The sequence below is a fragment of the Neodiprion fabricii genome, chromosome 3 (genome assembly GCF_021155785.1).
Source record: "Neodiprion fabricii isolate iyNeoFabr1 chromosome 3, iyNeoFabr1.1, whole genome shotgun sequence".
Classification (NCBI taxonomy): domain Eukaryota; kingdom Metazoa; phylum Arthropoda; class Insecta; order Hymenoptera; family Diprionidae; genus Neodiprion; species Neodiprion fabricii.
Genome location: NC_060241.1, coordinates 17,170,652 through 17,192,701, shown reverse-complemented (window position 1 = coordinate 17,192,701; position 22,050 = coordinate 17,170,652). Strand labels below are relative to the sequence as shown.

At 34.5% G+C, this 22,050-nt stretch overlaps 1 protein-coding gene across 13 annotated transcripts in view; it reads right to left on the bottom strand.

Moving 5' to 3' along the window:
• LOC124178340 (phospholipid-transporting ATPase ID) overlaps positions 1 to 22,050 on the bottom strand; it is a 123,132-nt gene that overhangs the window by 13,141 nt on the left and 87,941 nt on the right. For 10 of the 13 annotated variants that reach the window (XM_046561579.1, XM_046561582.1, XM_046561581.1 and 7 more), the window contains 12 exons: positions 18,095 to 18,153; positions 17,718 to 17,930; positions 17,361 to 17,566; positions 17,053 to 17,208; positions 15,385 to 16,027; positions 14,092 to 14,271; positions 11,581 to 12,322; positions 10,077 to 10,269; positions 4,458 to 4,603; positions 3,926 to 4,278; positions 2,121 to 2,346; positions 989 to 1,224 (listed from right to left, as the gene is read on the bottom strand). In XM_046561579.1, the coding sequence (XP_046417535.1) occupies positions 989 to 1,224; positions 2,121 to 2,346; positions 3,926 to 4,278; positions 4,458 to 4,603; positions 10,077 to 10,269; positions 11,581 to 12,322; positions 14,092 to 14,271; positions 15,385 to 16,027; positions 17,053 to 17,208; positions 17,361 to 17,566; positions 17,718 to 17,930; positions 18,095 to 18,153 (3,353 nt within the window). The remainder of the gene's footprint in view (positions 1 to 988; positions 1,225 to 2,120; positions 2,347 to 3,925; positions 4,279 to 4,457; positions 4,604 to 10,076; positions 10,270 to 11,580; positions 12,323 to 14,091; positions 14,272 to 15,384; positions 16,028 to 17,052; positions 17,209 to 17,360; positions 17,567 to 17,717; positions 17,931 to 18,094; positions 18,154 to 22,050) is intronic. The other 3 variants (XM_046561589.1, XM_046561588.1, XM_046561592.1) reach the window with 3 other exon arrangements.

The window sequence follows — 22,050 nt, the reverse complement described above, 5'->3', positions numbered from 1 at the left end:
ATGCGGCCCATAAATAGTGACTATTGCATCCTCTTGGCTCTACAGAGTGGCCACCTAGATTCAGTTGTTTCAATCGTTTTTTCCAATTGCTATAAATTTTTCTTTAAAACTCGATATTAAAAAAAAAAACGTAATTATCCAAAATTCAGATTTTGAATCTTCACCTTTACGTTTAAAAATTAAATTTTTTGATAGATTTTAGGTCTTATTCGAAACTTTTTCAGAATGCCCGAAAGCTTGTCAAACGTGTCCAATTTTTTTCTTGAGCCAGTTCAACGTTCTTTCTTTTCTGTTAACATGACACGCCTCTAGTAGAATTTTAAAGAAAGGTCTGGTTGAATAAACACGTCAAATTTTCCAAAATGCTTCATAACTTCCGGATGAAGTTAAAACACTTATCATTCAAAAATAAAAAAATGTCCATCTAGTTTTTACTCCCTACTCCCTGTATTTCATCCAGTTTGAAAGTTAGTATTTTTGGGGTTTCACTTATTTCTCTTACATCTATCAGAGCTGTTACATTGACAAAAATTCACAGATGAAAAAATTAATACAACACATATCTAAGATGATACAATTTTTACTTTTTTTGGTGATGAACTCGAATTGCGAAAGATTCAATAAATTTTTGTTCCGAATTTGCCACATAATCGAGTTAAATTGCATTCATTGTTTTTTGCGACGGGTAATTCGCGATATTTTAACTTTTAGAGGGCCGGCATTTTTTCCTTGAAATTCTAAGAATAAACAAAATTCAATTCAGACAAGTTACGTTCACAGTTTAAGTGACTGTGAATAAATAAATTTTGAATAATTTTTGTTGATCATTTGATGATGAGACATTGGATTAATAAAAATTAATCCTTTGCATAGAAAGATCTGAATTTTGAGGTTCGCAAGTGTGCCATGATCATATTATATTTAACTATTCAGATCTCCGTCGAATGTTAATACACAGGTGATTGCTGGATAAGTTTGTGATACATACCATGGTAAGACTACCCACATAACTGCCGCCGACAACGAAGTTGTAGAAGTAATCGAGTATGAAATACCAAATAAGAGAGCCCCAAACCATGATGTGGTTAAACACTGTCCAGTAAGATGTATCGAGAGCTATCTGCACTGTTACAACTATGACTAATATTGTTGCTACCACACTGCCCAGCAGCATGTGATCAGAGAGTACGTAACCCTTTGGTGATACTCCATCCTTGTACGTTCCTGGAAAATAATACAAATGCTTCAGATAATAATGCTTGATGTGTGAGACTGATCATTTATTTTTTTATGCATAATAATTTATCATGGCATTTTGAGGTAAGACTTTATTTGGTCATTTTTTCGAAACAAAACTGCAATGGCAATCTCATGTTTGAGATAATATTGGAATCGATCAAAGAGTGACCTGCCTATTGGTGGTGAAAATTCAAACTAATAGGAGTAGCGTTTTGGCTAATTGTTTTTGTTAACGTATGCTGACATCAAAGCTGAAGGGACATTGTACAGCTGGTAGATGGTTATTGTTGCTTGCACGCAACTTTTTTTTCTTGATATGCGTCCAAAAGGGCAAAAACGATCAGTTATTATGTCGTTTTTGGATACGATATTGTTATAACACGTCCCCAATTTCGATACTAATGTGGTTGCTTAATTTTCCAAATAAAATGTACGCGAATCTTCGTTCTAAGCCTGAAACTTTGCCAATTGCTCGTACTGGAAAGCTCATATATGTAAGATCAAAGACATCGTAATTCATAATCTTTAGTCATGTTTTACATCTGCAATATACCATCAAGAAAATGGAATTAAAAATTTTAAGGATCACAATCATGTGAAAAATGGCCTGGAACATAACTTACACTTATAGACCATCAACAAACAAACTCAATGGTTTCATGTATTAAATAAGTGTTAACAATGTAATCATCCAATAAAAACTTGGGATAAAAATCTTTCAACACTCAGAGAATTTAACTTGCATCCACAGAAAGAGTGAACAATAACGTTAAGTAGGTATAGAGCATCGTACTGCAATTTTATTACTATTGATAGCTATTTCAACAGTTGAAAATAAATGGATAAAAAAATTAGGCGGACTAATATGTAAACATAATTACCATAGGGCACTAGAAACAATACACAGCTGGCGAAGAATCCATGTAACGCACTCCAACAGAATTCTTTTTTGTTGAATAGCAAATTTTGGTGCCCGGGTGTGTACAGTTTTGGATAGAGTAAACTGTTTTTATCATTAACATCTTGGTCGAATATGCCGATTGCCAGGACGGGCAATGATGTGTAAAATAAATTATAGACGGAAATGTACATCGGGTCGAAAACAGTCTGTAAATAAAATTATGTGTAAGTATTGATTGAAGTAACGTCATTTAAATAACACAATACTCAATCAAAGAGTATCAGATTAATGTTAGACTCAGTCCCGAATGCTCAACTTAGGGAACAATTGCTCAACCAAAGGAGCATACAGAGTATCATATTCGCCTTACTATCATCATTTCAAAACTTAAACAAATGACTCGGTAAAATTACATAATGTTGAGCAGAAAAGCTCGCAATTCGCATAAGTATACAGAGCATTTGTAAGTCACCAGTTTGACACTTTTCTCTTAATATTAGTACAAACTTCAAACATAATGAGAGGAAATGGTGAAAGTTGGCAGGTTTAACAACCGACTGTGCATGCACAATTGAACTCTATCTGTAGGCGAGATCACATCGCAGCAACATTTTCATCTGCAAGGCAGTGGCGCCAACTTACTCAAAATGAGGCAAAAGGTGTAAGACTCGCTCGCATTATGCGGCCAATTGAAATTGTATTCTTATAACGACTCGTGGCAGTCATGAGTTATCAGTCAGTAAGCAATAAAACTTTGCTAAGCCTTCCCGAATCACTGCATCAACTGTTTGAAACCTGCTTGACCTAACAGAAAAATCAAATCAATCATGTTATCTCTATAAACCGAGTATTATAGCTAAAGCTTCAGATGGACAGCTTGCGTGAAAAGACGACAAAGCTCGCACATGCGCGGTCGCACGCTGAATCTGCTAACTTTCACAGTTTTCTCTCGACATAAGCTCCCATTCTCCAAGGACAAACACCCGATTTTCTGACATTTCATCAAAATCAGCGACAAAAGTACTTTTGGATAAGATTCGCTTTTTAATTCTATTCAATGTTACAAGAGATTAATTGAATCAAAAACAGGTCACCATTGTTATACTGAGATACTCTCGACATGCCAAAAACTTTGATCGATCAAGCTTTTTCAAAGAGTATCATTAATAAACGAATATATCAATGTAATTTTCATTCATAATTTCATCACTTTTTACTCTCAAATGCCCAAGTTTTATTCGCTCCTCGGAAACTTATCATTGAAGCTCCGTAATAATGGCTACTTAAATTTTCACCGAGCTTGATCGATCGGAACTACAAGTACATCATCTAATTGAGCAAGATAATACTGATCGAGCTATATCGAGAATATTATATTAGCTACTAGCAGCCCGTGTCGGCTCTAGCTGCCAATATTTTCAAATACTTCTTATGGTAAAACGCGGACTTTTTTGTAGAGCTCAGTGAAAAATTGAAAACTCTTGAACGTCACTTTCTTCTATCTGTAAGTGTTTAGTTAGCATTTGCATGAGTGTGTGATCTCGTTCTGACTTGATTTACAAATATCGTTATATCTTCAAAACTATTGATCTGGCTGAACAAAAATATAGCCTAAAATTTGGCCAGACGTTGTAGCTATACATAGAAAAAAAAAAACAGAAGTGAAACTGGTTCAGGAGTTATAAGCGAACTTAAGGATGGACGGACATAGTAACGTTGAGCCTTATATACGTAGACATAATTTAATAGATTATATAAAACTAAGTTCTGTTGGATATATCTTACCTGAGCACTGAAGCCACAGAAGAAAGCAAACCAAATGTGGCAGAGAGTAAAGGCAAAATTTTTGTAAAAAAAGTACCTAAGGAATTTGCACATTCTGTAATATGACCATCGGCCATGAACAAGTAATAATCTTTCTAGGAACCGGAATTGTCCGATAGAATAATCTGAGGCCAAAACAGCCTGCATTCCTTCTTGCCCGCTGATCCCAACTCCGATGTGGGCAGCTTTGATCATTGAAACATCATTGGCTCCATCACCGATCGCCAGGGTTACTGCCTTTTTACTTTTCTTTATCAATTCAACTACCATTGCTTTTTGAAGAGGCGTTACTCGGCAACATATAACAGACTTACCTATGTTGGAAGAAACTTTTTAATCAAATCAATTCACAATTAGTTATACCTAAATTATATGTTTTGTTCCTCTCAAAATTTGAATATATGTGACACAAAAATCAGATTCTGATTGTAATTCAATAAAACAACGTCAATATTACTACATATTATTTAGGATATATATTAATTAAACTCACAGTGTTTTGAAACATCCAAAAAGAGTTGCTCCAGTTGCGGGTGTAAAGCATGCACCAGTGAATGCCCATTGATAACAATCGCGAAACCTGAATTTTCCGCTTGGTCGAGCTCTTCATCTCTGTTGGCATTGTACTCGGTCTCACTACTGCATGTCGAAAACACAGATTTCAGAATGCAAAGAACCTATCTCCTTTTTTGTTGGTTTTTCAAGTTTCAAGTGAAATCAAAATTCATAATATTTACTTTTGAAAACTAACTTTGCTCATTCTACTGGTTACAAAACTAACTAATATACTCGGTAAATATTGATTTACATTTAACAACAAATTATGCCAATTTCTTTGACTATCGCAAAAGTAAACTGTGATTCAAAATATAAACTATTCATAGATTAGAAACTCTATGATATTTGTAATATAACTTTAAGAGCAAAATCTGAGATCTTCATGTCCGTCTACACATGGTGCCCTACTTCGTTCAGAAAAAAAAAAGAAATGGCAAAACAAGATACATTTTGAAACATGTGGAAATGCATAATTTTGGTTCTTGATTCTGCAGTTTGAGGCAGCGTTACGGTCAGTCTTTACCGATGAAGCAAAATTTCTCTTATTTTGACTATTCTTAGAGCCTACGCATCGTTACCATAAAAAAATCGTGGCTAACGCAATTCTGCATGCAATGCCGAACACGATTATCCAAAAAAATATTAAATCGATGCATCAAAAGTGCCAAAATATGTATTGCTGTATTTGAATATTTACCACTGATATTAGGAATACATTTTCTGGCGTTATTCTGGCATGAAGTAATAGTACATTGTATTACAAGTGCAGTAAGTGGGTAATTTTTAATAACTTTGAACGCAGTGCGAACCAAGACGAGAGCTTTGATCACACGCATCAGATATCGCCAATCCGCACGTATGACACATGCTATTTTTTCGAACACCTGTGAAGGAAAGTTTGATTTTAGACGCAAAGAAGTTGCTTCTGACCGCGTGTACAAATTGGGATCAAGTATTTTACGCGTAATGACAGTGCGTAAAATTGAGTAATTGAAAAGTGCGCATGCGTGAAAGATGACCCTAATGTGTAAAATCGATCGTTTCAGTCATGCACACGCGCCATCGTCGTTTGCCGCACTGTTCGGAAATGTGGTACATTACGCAGGCTATGCAGGCTTCAAAAATTGAACTTTCCAAGCAGGTGTTGAAAAAAAATGTTTGAATAGTTTTGCCCGGTATAGCATGTAGAGAGCGCTACCACATCAGCGATGTGTAGGCTCTAATAAATAGTCAAAATAGTCGGAGTTTTTGGATTGTATCGGAATTGAATGCATAATCAAATAGATTTTCTTTCCGGCATTCAACATTGTAGTGGCATGGTGTTACCCATTTGTTTCAACAATACTTATAGATTATTAGATACAAGAAAACTAACGATCAAGTAATTACGAAATTCCAAATTGATGGGAAAAACCTTAAGAGAATAGAAAAATTTATCATTCCACAGAGTTGAAATAGAAAGAAAATTAAGAATGCATTCCATGTCAAAAATGTCTGATGATAATCTAGATTCCAAAAATTCACATTCTACTATAACGGGATAAATTGTTTATATTGAGATAAATGAACTTGACAACCACATGAGCAATTACGAAAAAATTCACTATAGTATAACTTTCCATATAGTGGAATATACTCTAATGCAAGTTTATACATCAGTTTTTCAATTATCCATGTGCAAGCTGACATTAAGGTACATGTATATTTTAGTGTAAAGTCTCTAATCAGCGTTATGAACAAAAAAGTGAAATTATTCCATCATGATAAAAATATACCAGAGTTCAGGACCGTTTACAAAATTGCAATTTGAACAGAAAGTTTGTGTAAGGAATACGTAATGTAAATTTCATAGCATAGATCTTCGAAGTCCTCTGAAACATTGACGGAAGATCTTGTATTGCCGAGTAAAAAAGAGGAGGCAAGAGAAAAATTGCAATTTTTTTTAATTACTGCCTAACTTACATCAATTAATCTCATAAAAGTCTCGGTAAATGTAGAAAAATGAAGTTATTCCCAAGCGTACCTGATCGCTTTTCCTTATCTTCAGTCAACATGTCGAACTATGTTTATGAGCATATCAAAACATGAATTAAGCATTACCATAATAATATATTCTTACTAGTAATAACGATTAATTTGAAGTAGACAGAAAGAGAAGGAGGGAGTATCAAGTATCAAGCATTCCAATAATTAACTCAACATTTTCATAAAAATGAAATTCATTCTCTCGGACGAAATTTTATCAGCTATGAATACGTTTGTCATGACACGCATAAGATCCAATCTACATTGGAAGAATTCATATAACCTGCATACGGTTTCTTGTCACGAAGTAAACTACGTATGAACTTATAACCAGCACTTAGTACCACATTCAACTTCGGAAAAGAAGTCAATTTGGAGATTATTTTTCATTTAATATTCAAAAATGTATATTAAAATACGTATTGCTAAATGCTGATTGAAGTTAATTGATAAAGTTTGATAGCTATGGATTGATTTCGTCCGTAGAATGTAAATAGAAAACACCTGATTACTTTTTTCGTATACGTTCATAAGAAAAGAAAAAAATCCCAATTATCGGGCTGTGCCATTGATCGATTAGTTCTAGACTTAGATTCATTGGTTTTCCAATTAACCGAATAATCGTATAAACAATCGGTTGAAATGCCCAATTAATCAATGAGTCGGTATTTTTTAATAATTGTTTTTCCGATTATTCGGTAACTAGCTCTTTCAATTAATCTCGTTATTTCGATTAATCGATTAGTTGGAATAACAATTATTCGAAGTTTTAGATTAACCAAATCAACCTATTTTTGACATTAATATTGTGCAAGAAAGAAAAAATACCGTCTCAGATAAAGTAAAATGAGGCCCGAACGAAGGTAAATATCAGAAAATAAATTGTGTCACCAGGATATTTTTAAAGATTCAAATAGATTACAAAAATTCAAATACTAATAACAGATGACTCGTTATAACTTTTTGCTCATTTAGACCGCACCCTCGTGACATGCAGTACTCTATGCGCAGGTGTAATTGACATTGCTATAGAGGAAAAGAGTGACCGCGACACAGTAAGATCTTTTCTGCACCCCAGATCTAGAAAAGCCCGACCCAGAGAGCGCTGAGAGCAATAAATTATGGAGTATACTGTATATCAATCATCATGGGACCGAACAGCAGCCATTATTGATACAACTGAGATACAACACAATAAATTACGCTAAAATTATAACAAAGAAACAAAATGTGAAGAGCATTTAAAGTAAATTTCGCGTTACATTTATTATTACCAACATCAGAAATATCTATATTTGATTATTATTGATAATAATAATTAAAAATAAAAATGATTAAGAAAGTAATTGGTTTGCACTCAATGGTCAAGTTATGAAAGATGGTCGGTGTTAATCGCCCTAGATGAATATTTCAGAAACGAAAGAGATGTAAGACAGATACTTTTACAAAACTTGTTTCATGGGAGAAAGATGATGCTAATTTGGTAATTGTAATAATAATAACTTGTGGATTTTTACGTTTTTAAGATTTTGCCAGTGATGTCTCATTATAGATACGGAACTCACATTTTACCAGCTGCTGATAGTGAAGACAAATACAAATTCGAAAATGCAAAGAAAAAAAATGTGGACTTTGTTTTTTTCATACTTTTTCTTTAACTTTAGATTCTACACGTATCTATTATCCATCACCCTCAACGAAAAGTTTTGATGTGGATACTAAAACTGACGAGTTTCAAATGATACGATATTCGTGATGATTTTGATTTGTATCATGAATTATGATAAGAAACCTTTTGGCGGGGGTAAGGGCCAATGAGTCAATGCGGGAGTTACAATAAGAGAAAAAATAAATAAATAAAACGAAAAAATGTTCAAAAAATCTTCATTCTCTAAATTGGCTTTGAATTTTTAGTTTTGTATAAAACTTTTTCTTCTATCCCTCTTCATTTCTGAGATATTTGCATGGAGCGATTAAACTCCGACCACCCTACGACTACGATAATATTTACATAAACATTTTCAGTTGGTCCCATGATACTACCTTGCTGAAGGAAGTCTACGTCTGAATTCTAATTTGGAAACACCTCTGTAAGAAGATATAAATCTGATCAGGGCAAAATACGGCATTCAGAAAACTTGAAAGGCAATGAAAATAAAGCAACAAGAGAATGTTGCTTCATGCAATAATTTGATCTAGTTCTTGTCGTGGACTCTTATAATTCTTTTTATGTGAAAGTATTGTCCGCTAATCTTATCCTGTAAAATTTTGAATAAGCTGGGTAAAGTATCGAGTTGTCAATATCTGTCGGACAAGGTAAGGAGACTAATTTACAAAACAGCTCTTTTGTACAAAAATGATGTTAAGACAGATCAGTTTTGGAGATTAATCTTATCCAAATAATGAACACAGTTCTGTCAATGCGATTGTGTGACTCATTGATCTTTCTTACTTTTTCTTTATGAATTTGGAATTCAGTGTTGGAAACTATGAGTAGTTAACAAATTTGGTAATGCAAGACGTCAGGCAGTCGACAGGTAATTGAATGATTCTATCAGAGTTGGCGAACCGACTAATTTACAACAACCACGAGAAGTGAGTCTAAAGTACAACTGATGTAATCCTGGCAGACTAATTTAAAAAAAAGTGTTGCACAAATATTAAAACCAGATAGTGAGATTATGTAATATTCACAAGTGAAATGCCTAAGTGTTTGCTGAGAAAATAATGAGAGAGATGAATTTAATATAATTGCGTTAGTGATACGTTGTATTAGAAACACTTTAAAATACACAGCAGAGATTTTTCAAGCCAGTTTTTAGTCACTTTAATCATTGACTCAAATTGACTTTTTTAATGAATCTTGATCACCGTTGACATGTTTATAAGACGATAATGTTAACATTGAAGAACTATATTTTACAACTGTCTTCTGGTTTTTACTTTCCTTAACAATTTCTGGATTTACTTTTCACATTTTTTGGCAAGTATAGAAATATTGAGATTCGAAATAAATTTAGTATATGACAAATTTGTTTTTCTGGCAAAACAAACGCCATGTATTCCCTAATCGCAAATTTACAAGAAGTTCCGAGCGCTTATTTAAACGCAAATATAAACGGGCTTCTACAGCATTACCAATTGTTCGGGATGATTTTTCACTGTTTGACAGTTTAGTAGGAAATTAGTATAAAAAATGATGAATTCGGAATTTGGTCTGCGGAGGAATTTGTTCAAAACTCGTATGGTACAAGTTGATTGATATTCCGTTCAAATTGTACTTGAAGAACTCATATCTGGCACGAGATAGATTTACTTTTCTTTCAGAGTGTATGGAAGTGAAATTCCTAGATTTTGACTTCCTCTTGTTAGATAACAACACAGAGAAAGCATTACATAAACAAAACACAGTGCAACATTCAACGTGAATCGTATGAATCGTTAACAAAAGTGTTAATCGGTATTAGAACTGTAAATAATACGTAAAAAAATCATCAAAATTATGCTCCGTCTCTTTCATTTGCCTGACCTTTCCTTGTCCCACCTGAATGTGACAATGGAGAGTGCTGGTCTGCTTTGCTGGTTTGACGCAGTCTTAATTGCTTCTTGGAATCTTGTTAACTGAGTTTCAACACCATCAAACGTAGTCGCATCTACTATGAATACGTCTGTCAATTCATCCGTTAGCAGCTGACAAGAATAACCAATGTTGATCGCAGTCTCTGTAAAAGTATACGTCAGTCACATTAAGGAGGTTCATCGCCCTTGAAATATGTTTGCTCTTAAAATTCAATTGATGTAATTAAAAAAAGAACAATTCAAGTTTAATACATCAAAAAATGTCTTCAACCAGGGAGTCGACATTTTGGAGTCGAGAAAACGAATACAATTATTGGCTTGGGGAAAAAAAATTAATCATTGGAAAATAGCAATAAAGTTATCGAAAAAGTCACGACAAGTATATTGATTATCTATGAAATCACTGCAAAAATTTCGACAAATTTCGGGAACTTGTGTCGAAGTTATGAAACTTTATAAATTACAAATTAATGCACATATTCTTATATGCATAAGAGGCACTTCTTCGACTGTGGTACAATAAGGTTCGTCTTTTTTGAGAATTTTGTTTTCATCCTGATCGAAGATGTAGAACAGGGTACCTCAAAACAAAAAAAAAAAAAAACTTCTTTTTCAATTTCGATCTTCCACTTCATAAAACCATAGTTCGTAACATAATATTAAACCTCCAGAAAGAATAACTCTGTGTGATTTTTTTAAGTCGTATTAATACAATATCTGGATGCGTCACTGCTTAAAAAAATCGCACCGCGTTATCCTTTCTGGAGATTTAATATTATGTGATGAACTATGGTTTCATGAAATGCGTAATCGCAAAAAAAAAAATATTTTTCATGAGGCACCCTAATGTTGAACATCTGCAAGCTTCTTTTTACTTTTCTATCATGTCAAATTTCTTCAAAGAATGCTCGGTTGTTATATTTAAATAATAAAATGACTAATACTGATAAAAAAATTTGTTATTGATGGACTAATGGGTCGGAATTGGCTGGTTAACAGTGTCATTCAAACATTAAATAACATTAATATTATTTCACAGATACCTAAATGATTGAACTCGCCATCTTTCAGCAATTGATAACTATACCAATGACGTCGATTCTGTACTTAATTATTACTGAACTACTTTTTCAGCAAATACAGAATATTACATATTTTCAACTACAGCTATGCAATTGGTTTATCAATGGGAAGAACTATTAATCGGAAATTATTGCTGCTTTGTGAGTATTAGAAACTGCGATAGGTTGCTACCAATAGAGTGCATTGCAAACCCTACTGCCATTGGTTTTAATTTTATCCACTAGATTACGATATATTTTAATAAAATCAATATTACGCAGTGCACTATCATTTAGGTTCAATTATGGCAGCGGTTCATCAAAAACAAATGGTTTTACCACAAAATGCTGTAAAAATTATTATTGTAATTTCTTTACTTTGGCTTTCACTACCTTGTTTGTCTCCAGTCAAAACCCATATCTTAATCCCAGCTAATGCTAAGTTTGCAATAGTCTGTGGAACGCCATCTTGTAGCTTATCCTCGATTGCGGTGACGCCTAATAAAGTCATGCCCTTTTCTATCTCTTCATAAATGGCATCTAATTTGTCATCCCTGTTCTCGAGACTCAAAGCAGCTTCTTGATGTCGTTGCTTCCAGTTATTGAAAAACCTCTCATCCAAGTCTCTTACAGATAAGCACAATGTTCTTAATCCTTCGCCAGCAAACTTGTTCAAATGCTCCTGTGTCTTGGCCTTGATATCTTCGCTACCTTTTTTTAATCTTTCATAAATCACATTGTCTGCGCCTTTGCAATACAGCCTGAGCTGCCCGTCTTTCCTCAAAATAACAGACATTCTTTTTCTCACATTGTTGAAGTCGAGAATACACAACAGCTCGTACACTTCACGATTTCCCATCACTTCAATTGTAATACTATTAGGTGATCGTTCTTTGAAAACAAATCCAAAGTTTCTAGCTGCGGAAACGAGCGCAGCTTCATCAGGCGATTGTGCCTGATACTCTAACTTGCCACTTTTCTCTTCAGGCATTACCGTATGACATAGTGCAAGAAGTCTGAAGAAACTATGCACATCTTGATTATTTCGCCGCACAGCTTCCAACAATGTACCATCGTAAAACTTGAATTCAGGCTCATAGTTTTCGTTGAATGAAAAATCCAATGGCGGTGAAGTCTGCAAGATTGTGAGTCATTGAAATTCAAACAGTTGGTTTTGCATTGAATATTTAAGACACGCAACAAGTTAGAGATACACATAGCCTTTGAAAGAATTTACATGAAAATGAAGACACCCTTCGATACTTAAATTGTCCATTTTCAAACAAAGAGCATTTTATTAGAGAATTTTTTTTTTTTTTTTGTGCAAGGTGAATTCGTAAACATTTGGAGGCGCTGTAACTTCAGGTACATTAAATTCTAAGGCAGTAAGTTTGTGTTTTTTAGCCACGGTGCTTTGACTGCATTCAAGTTTGGTTTAATGCAGGGTCTTAAGGTTTCCTTTTCAACTCAATATCATTTGAATAATCACTACTTGCACAAGGAAGATCTATAGAGAGAAACCGTGATTGAATGTGAAGAGAAAGAAATCTCTAATTATGCTCATTACGTTTTGTATATTGGCATGTTTTATGACTTTATAACGTCGAGTATCCTATAAGGCTCATTTGAGAAAATTACTTTCGGTAAACGTACTAATACAGTTTTGAAAATGTACGTGCTGTAATTTTAGAAAGACAAGAATAAGCCTGAAACTTACGTACCTATGTCAGGTGAGGACAATAACAAACAAATAACATACACCACTAAAGCATTTCAACATACGCTTGGACAAGTAAAAGATATCACAAAACCAGGCGAATGAGTAATGGACAAATATTACAGTTCTAGGAAAAACGAAGGGAGAAAGAGAAGCACAGTACGAATTATAACATATGAAAATATGTCAGGATTGATGTTGTACTGATTTGTCACAGGACAGATGAAAAATCATATCTTTACGGGAAATTGCTACTGCGTAATCGAAGAAGTATGTAACGGTAATGAAGTAACTATTAGTAAATAAATTTCGACAGATATTTCGTTTTTTTGTAATTCTATCAATGTTAATCATAATATGGATAATATATAACTATATTGCCTCTGAAAAGATATCAGCAAGGCTGGGTAAAAGGCTTTCATAAATGTATTTAAAACAGAATATGGAAAGTGAAGTTTTGAAGATTCTTGCTAGATCTAGCTAGTTGTAGTTATTGTAAAGACATAACAAGCGCTCGATTACACGCTATTTATTTGCGAAATATTATTCAAAACGCTTTAATATCTCTGTATAGAAACTACAGCTAGACGTGCTAGATTTTGGCGCGCGATTCCATCGAGATATTTGTAAAATCATTGTTTCAATCGAGCAAAAGGTTTGCTGCACTGATAAATACACTCTCATTACGATAAAATTAAATGAAGGCCTGAAAATTCTAATATAATGAATTTCAAATGGAAAGAATAATTTTGGAATCTTGGTCATGGCATTTTGGAAAAAATGCTAAATCCATTTAAACAGAGACATTTGACAAGTAGCTACATGCATACATTTGAAATACATTTTTCATTTAAAGTAAAACATATAAAATGTAGGTTCGAATCTATGTGAAATGAGAAATGCAAAATGGTGTTTTACATTTTAAATACATAATTAAAAAGAAAAAATTTCAAATATTACCCAGCCCTTCGTATCAGTTAGTATTGATAGTTCCAGTACCGTGCAGTCTGCATTATTAGACTTTATAGAGTTCGCTGATGATTCATTAATTGTTACAATCAATAGTGTTGACGTATTAAGTATATTTTATGAACCCTCACATTCCATGACAGTAATGAAATCAGTAGCAATTTTTCGTAAGGGTGTTGCATATACATAGCTACTATATTTGACATAAGCATGCATACTGAAGTAGAAGGTGCAGTTCTAGGTTGACCGTTGATAACGGGTTCCGGGGTTGTGCTTGATATTCTGTCAGCTTGATCCAGAAGTCGTGCGTTAACGCCATTAAGAGGCGAATAAATTGGCCGAACGAGTTCTTGTCCATTGTTCCATTGCATTCTTGGGGTCTGCACAGCTCTATCTGTCTATATGCAGCACACACATGCTAAATAATATGCACAAAATGCAAAGTCGATTGGAGACCTCGGCAGCAAAAATACTTCTAGGAAAACTCTAATTTACTTCATCTCACATATACTAGTAATAATATCAACACAGTAATCGTTTTTTTCTTTGGTTATGGTTATTTGATTGGAACGCTGGTCTTGAATGCTGTTCCAATGATTGTAAGCTATTATTTGATTGGATTTAAAACATTTGAAATTAGACTTTAAAGGTAAGCAAGAGCTCTTTTAGTGCCGAGTTCTTCAATGAAACTACCAAGATATGTGCATGTTTGTATATTATATGCTGGCTATTCCATGGTGGAAAAATCAGTTGGATCTTAGATATTTGTTTTCAATTATCCAGACGGTAGGTCCCTTCTTAAAGACTAACGACTTGAATTTTTTTTGCAAAACGTCCAGGACTCTACTGATTCTCCGTACATGAAATGCCTCGTGTATGTTTAGGGTAAGACATGATACTAGCCTTATTGCCATGCAATACCGAACAGTTTCGAATTCTCTGTGATGCAAGTGTGTAAAAGTAGCTTTGACTTGAAAACTTTGCTGACATTCAGCTCGATTTGTACATAGTGCCAATTTCAAAGAATTAAATCATCACCAAAGTGATTCTAAATGAATTGGCATAGTTATTTCATGTAATTAAGATTGTGTACAGCTGTTAACGACATTTAGATTGTCTAAATATTGTCTGCAGTTTTGAAAAAATCCTATTGCCAGGGCATCATTAAATTTTTATATTTTTATTTCTTGTACACCGATCAAATTAGGACCTTCACAAAGCATTCAATTCTTCTGTATCAACTTATATCTTCAATAATAGCTTTCTAGCATGAAAACTGTCAAAAAAGGGTATACGTTTTTCTACCAATCAGAATCATAGTAGAAAAATTATGTGAAAGTTTAATATTATTTTCGTACCTATGAAACATGTTTGTTTTTATTCCGAACTGTACAACGAGGGAAAATATTCAAAAGCAACAAAAATGCGAACGTAAGCAAAGGGTCTATCAACTAATGGAATGATGCGAAACTGCGACTTATACAAAAGGTGAAAAGAGAAAAATAACTCACTTCACTCAGCTCGATAATTTCTCCGGTTGTCTCGTCCACAATATCCCCATAGCACTTGCCGGCCACTGAACACTTGTTAAAAGTCATTATGTTTTGCGTTAACGTACCCGTTTTGTCTGAAAATATATATTCTATCTGACCAAGCTCTTCATTTAGTGTTGTGGTCCTAGCTTTGGCGTGCGTATTTGTTGGCTCGTAGTACATTTCTTCATCCCAATTAATTAAGAACGATTGAACAAATCTAATCACTTCAACACTAACGTATAAGCTGATGGGTACCACTGTGTTCAAGACTATTGCGTACGAGAAGAAGACCAGCAACGCTATTACTGTTGCACCACCCAAGGGCTCACTGGGCACAAGGGAGTCCCAAGGCAAGTAAACTTGAAAATGGCGTCCAACTAGGCTTTCCCATATTCCACAACCAATCATACAAAACAGACACAGTGATAACAAAAAAAACACTATTCCAATGATCAGAAGATTCAACAGTCTATCTATCGAGGTTCTCTTGAACTTGGTCTTCCCTGAGTTCTGCATGAGTTTTGTATCTTTGCCAGCAAAGATTACAACCCCGTAACACCACTGGGTGTTACGCAATACGCAACCCCTTAGGATCACTTTATCATTATCCAGTGAGTATCTAGAAGCAAAAATCTTTGTTTAACAATATTTTCATTATTTCATTGATACGAAAAACAAGTCATATCCTAAGCTAAATATTTTTTGGCTTCTTTTTGTAAGACTTAAAATATAAATATATATATAATCACAGGTCTGAATGTTCAACATGTAATAATGTTTCGTTTGAAAATAACATTTCTTTTCGATCCCACTTAAAAACCTGTTGCACATAGCGAAAAAGAAATCTATGCAGGACATTTTTAAAATCTTCTGTTTTTCCATTTAAATAACATAAGGAAGATGTCATTTATTTTTTAAATTGTTAGCACTCAATTGCATTCAATGAGTCAAACTTGATCCTACAAGCAATTTATAGAGAGTTAAATTCTCTACAATAGTGTCTATTTAGCAAAACTGGCAACTCAAGCGATTTGAAAGTTATAAACCTCAAGAGTCAATATTGTGTTAAAGATTATCTTTAAGCGCCCTTAGACGCTAAACTATTGGCTTAGGTAAAAAATTTCAAACGATACTTTTGTAGAGAATTTAATTTTCTATAAAATGCTTTTTTAGGGTCCAGATCGTATCGAATGCGGATGATGTAACGATTGTTTTAAAAAATGGAATTTCTTCCTATTCGAAATGCTGATCAATCCATGTAATGGTCTGTCTCAACTTTGATCATTCGAAAATTTGGCCTGCACCAATGTGTTTGTCCCTAATATGATTTCATCCTGCATGGTGTCCTTTAAGCGGTGTGTCTTGACGAATAAAGAATAATAATAAAAGAAAAAATAGTCATGTGTGATTTAGCAGCGTTTGTTTTTCAATTCATTCACTTGATTCCTTCCAAAGAGAATATTCTATCGAAGTTTATCAGAACTCTAGGACTAAATTAGCTTATCATGTATTTCGATTACAATTAGATTGTCACAAATGTCAGAAACGGTTTGCATCTTTGATATGATCTGCGATGGATTCAAGTATGGCAATTTTTTAGTTTTGAAAGTAGACATCTCGGTTAAAAAAATCCAATCACCATACCTTTTTCCTCTCCACAGAAGGGTGCCCTCAAACTTATTCAGCAGATTGTTCGGAGTTTCGCATACAATCTCACCATCAAACTGGCCAATTAAGTCGTTGTTGTCCATCATTTCAGCAGTTTCTATTAAGCACTGCCGGCACTTCAGGTTTGTTTCTCTAGGCAAACGATATCGGAAGTAATAAAACAGTGTTTCAACGAAAAACGTTAACCGAAATACATTTTACTACTCATAATCATCAAACTGTGTGCAAACGCTTGACCGGCCAATAACTTAGTTACTCAAAAGCTGAACATTTACGCAACTAACCCATCTAATTCTGCAGTCTCTATGTAACACAGGCCGTTTGGTTCACTGGTCGATAGCAGTAGGACATCTGCAGCAACAAATTGATCGTTTTCCATCCTAATTACGTCCCCGACCTGGACCTGGGCCCATTTCTCTTCTCGTAAGCTTCTGTCCCTTAAAGCTTGTGACCGCCTGTTATTGACTTGTGAATCACTAGTATGACGTTGCTGCGAGAGAATAAACCGTAACGATTCATTAAGCGTTCAGGATACATTACAGATGATATTATTTTGAAAAGGCAGGAAACCTTTCGTGCGAACTAGATCGTATTCCATATTTAACACTTTTTTCTTATACAATGTATAAATTAATACTCACAAAGTCATCGTAGGCATCCTTCACAGCGGTGAGCATAAGCACTCCGATCAATGGTATGGCTGTGGTGATAGGGGTAAGTGAAGATATAGCAGGAATCACTTGAAGCACCAGCAAGCACAGGAAGTAAAAATTAGCTAGTCGCTGGAACTGCTCTAATAGATTCAGCGGGAGAAATGTCAGAACCGAATACTTGGACGTCTTAATGTAGTTGTTCTGTCGAAAATAAAGTTGTGATTATTTTTCTGAAGATCAAGCTCGATGAATCGAAATTTCGGGTACATTGATTTTAGAGTTGAACTCTAGTACTTCAATACTCCGATACTACGATTGAAATTTTCAGGAAATGAATATTTGTAGGGAATACGGTAAATTCTTACCGCGTAGTGGAATTGTGAGTTGTACTCCCGATTGTTCGCGCGAATTCGCCTCTCCGTCTCTGAAACATTGAGAAACGCAACTTAGATACCGGTAAGCAGATTATACAGTTGGAAAATCACAGTACATCTCAAACCTGTCGTTTTAATTTCAATTCCAATTAGATCAAGATCAATCCTTTTATCGTGCATTTAATTGTTCGCATGTACATTGTACTTAGTATAGGGATAAAAAATGTAAATAAGATATGAAATTCGTCAGTTTTTATTGCATAAGCATCTATTCTATAAATTTGTTTACTTTTTCACAGATGCTTTAAAAATTGTGGAATATACGACAATTTCTATTTTATTGAATTATGAAGTCTCAACAGTAACCTCTACAATTTTCATACGATTGAAAGATGTGAACAAGAAAATTGCAATTCAATTCTACCATTGTCTGCCAATTTATTGAACTATACGCTGAATGAAATTCGATTTTATTGAGAAATTCTCTGTTATTCGTGGTCAGTCATCCACGAGAATTTATTACGTCGGGTCTAACGGTAAGTTTGGAATCTCTCAAAGCCTGGACAGTAAACTTTAAACAGTGCCTGAAGTTAGTTTCTATTGTATCGTATAAACAATTTGTTATTCAATTACCGTATTCCGATATTTTGTTGCAACTACCTCTCAAACACTTATATAATATAATTCTTACGCTTCAGGTTTGAAGTTTGGAAATTTGAGTGAAATGCAGAGTTGTTCAAAGAACTTTATCATCTCAAATTCTCGTGAGCCCAAGTCATCAGTACAAAACGATACAAATCAATAAATCCTACAGCTCATTCCAGTCTAGAAATATGGCAGCAAAAATCGAATTTTTGGCTGGCAAGGCTGTTTCGGAAAATAGTTTCATTTCTTTACATGATGGCGGTGTATTAGCTCATTTCCTGATACTTTAATCAAAATCAGATATGTCAAGGTCCAATTGACCCACAATGATCGTCCTCAATCCTTAATCAAAGGATGCGTCATATTTTTCAACATAAAGTTTCACGGAATGAGGTATTTTCACATTTCGTTGCTGTTGCATTTCAATCGGCAGGAGTGCTTTCGCCGTATTGAATGCATAAAAAACATTCTTGAAAATATCTTTGCATTGATTGTCTCATCGTATTCGTTTTAAACTTGTCATGTTGAGATTATACTAAAGTCTCTTTAAAGTTACAACTCATACAGCGCACGCAAAACCTGCAACTTCAATTTCTATTAAATATCATCTTACTTGCCCTATACACATTGCCTACATTATAATATCCTGCATTTTTGGATTGAGGCTTTTTTAACCGAGACTCGGGATGATTGTTAAATTTGTTTTCGGCACAAATAATATACATTTTTCAAGCAAGATCTTTAGTAAAAGGAGTGTCTTATACATTAACCACCGAAGAAAACGTCGGATGAAGAAAAAATTCTAAAGTCGCATAGGAAGCACGTTTTAGCCCTCAAAAATAAAAAATAAGAAAAAAGAAGACAAGTTGATTACAGTGAAACTTCAGTTATACGTTTCGCATTTTAACGTTTTTCTCATTTATACGTTAAATTTTTTTGATCCTGAAAATTTCTGTCTATAAGCCATGTGAAAATTTTTTATTTCAACGTTTTTCGTTTATACGTTTTTTCGCACTTAAACACTACGTATTCACCCTTCGAGAACAGGCCTATTTTTTCGGTCATAGAGAATACTCTGGGTCAAAATGACCTAGTCCCATTTTTAGTCACTCATAGATATAAATTTTTTTTTAAACTAGGAAAAGAAAAATGTTTGAAGAATTATTAATTTATAAGGTAAAGGTATGGGTCAGAATGACCCCGTGTGTCCTCAAAGGGTTAACTCAGCGCACGCTGCGGTGCAATGCTCTAATAAATAATATTTGTCCATTTCGCTAGCGATCGTTGAATCGACAAGATGATACCCACTGTAAACCAGAACATTTTCACCTTCCAATCGTGAAGGTTTGAACTAGTTAGGTGTTTCGCTTTAACGTTATTCTCACTTATACGTCAATATTGCCAAATCGCTTTGAAAATCGTATAACTCAAGTTTCGGTGCATTTAATATTTCGGTTTATTACAGCACCCACGAGATAATAAATAGTGAACATACGCGCGGGAATAAATATCGGCTGTGAAGGAATATATACAAAAAAATTGAAAGTATTAGCTGTAACTTATATGTAATTTCAGAGCATTGTCGTTCGGTCAGTATCAGTATACATAGTAAAGGATTGAATAAATAACATGGGCAAAGGAAAGCTTTCGTGGCACTGACTTAGAGGCACTTCTTTTAACAAAGACAGTGTCATGAAATATGCAGGAAGGACACTCAAGGGCCACGTAGCGTTGTTAGATTCGTGGAAATGGATATCGGAAAATAATATTGCTCCGCTATAATACACCAAAGCACGGAGCGTATCATTATAATTAATATCTACATAATTATAATTACAGGCTATGTGACATTTAATTTAAGTAATACCATGAAAGTTCTTTAGCTGTACATCAGGGTGCTTCGCATTCAAAAAATGTTCGATTTTCCGACGGGTGCGTGCAAAAAATGCTTGCTTCTGGTCTAAAAAGAAGCATGAAAAAAAATGAGCATTGTAGCACTAGTTCTAGGGTGCGTGAAACGATTTTTCTACAAAAGTGAAAAATCGATTCGAGCACACCTTTAACACGTATCGTCTCTTCTATGTGTTACAAAAAAAATGCATCATGGCCCAAGATTATCGAAAGCGCATACAGAATGTGCCATAATACATTTTTTTGTAAAATATAAAATAGATAATACTATAAAAATACAAATGTAAACATTTTTTGCGACCCTTGTGTATAGGAAATTCTCTGTAATGCGCTTTCGATAATCTTGGGCCATGATGCATTTTTTTGTAATACATAAAAGAGATAAGACGCGTTAAAGGGATGCAAAGATCGAGTTTTCGCTTTTCTAGAAAAATCGTTTTCGCACATCCTAAAACTAGTGCTACAACGCTCAGTTTTTTAGAGACTTCTCGTTACACGAAAAGCAAGCACTTATTCCATGCACCTGTAGAAAAATTGCAAATTTTTCAATTGTCAAACACCCTACTGTACGTGGTTCTGAATTTTTGTCTTACTGTTTGATTCTGTCGCTTGTATCGCTCTTTCATTCATCATCAACTTCATCCAATCCACAATCATTCAATGAAGCTTATCTGTATGGAATGAAGGTACGGCGTGGTTTCTTGCATACATATATAGGATCTTACATGCTCTTGATTACGATCCAGCAGAAATTCTTGAGGCGTTTGGTTTATTCTGGTCAAAGATTGGCAATATTTGAAGGAATTGCGCATCTTTCGCAAAACAGACAGTGCAAAAAAGAAAGACTAATCACACAGATGTCGTATGAGGAAAAACGCCGGTGTCAATCGAAATTCCGAATGTTTAAAACAACGAACGATACATTAGCCTTCAGGTGACATGTGCTCAAGCGTTTATCGAATACGTGGAGGTTGGCAACGTTCGGAGTTTAGACCATTCAGAATCTTAAGCCTATTTTGTGCATTGACCGTTCGGTGTATTGGTCTGTCTGAACTTTGACAATTCCCAACCTTGGCCTGCACTAGGTATTGATAACTAAAGAGCGTCGTCGTCATGTTTACTGTACAAAGTATAACGGATGTGGTAAAACGGAAGTTGCACATATAGAGCGCGAATCATACGGTGTGTGTTTTCCGACAACCGGTTATCGACTGTTCCTGATTGTTAAGGTGGTGCCCTGGTCGATTTCGACGATGACGTATATATGTCTTTAAATACCAAAGTTCACGTATCTCAAAGACGAAAAAGGACTCGACCACCCCATTCTACATGCATGCAAACGGCATTTACTGTTGCTATTTTGTAGAATTCCTGCCATTTCTTTATTTCTG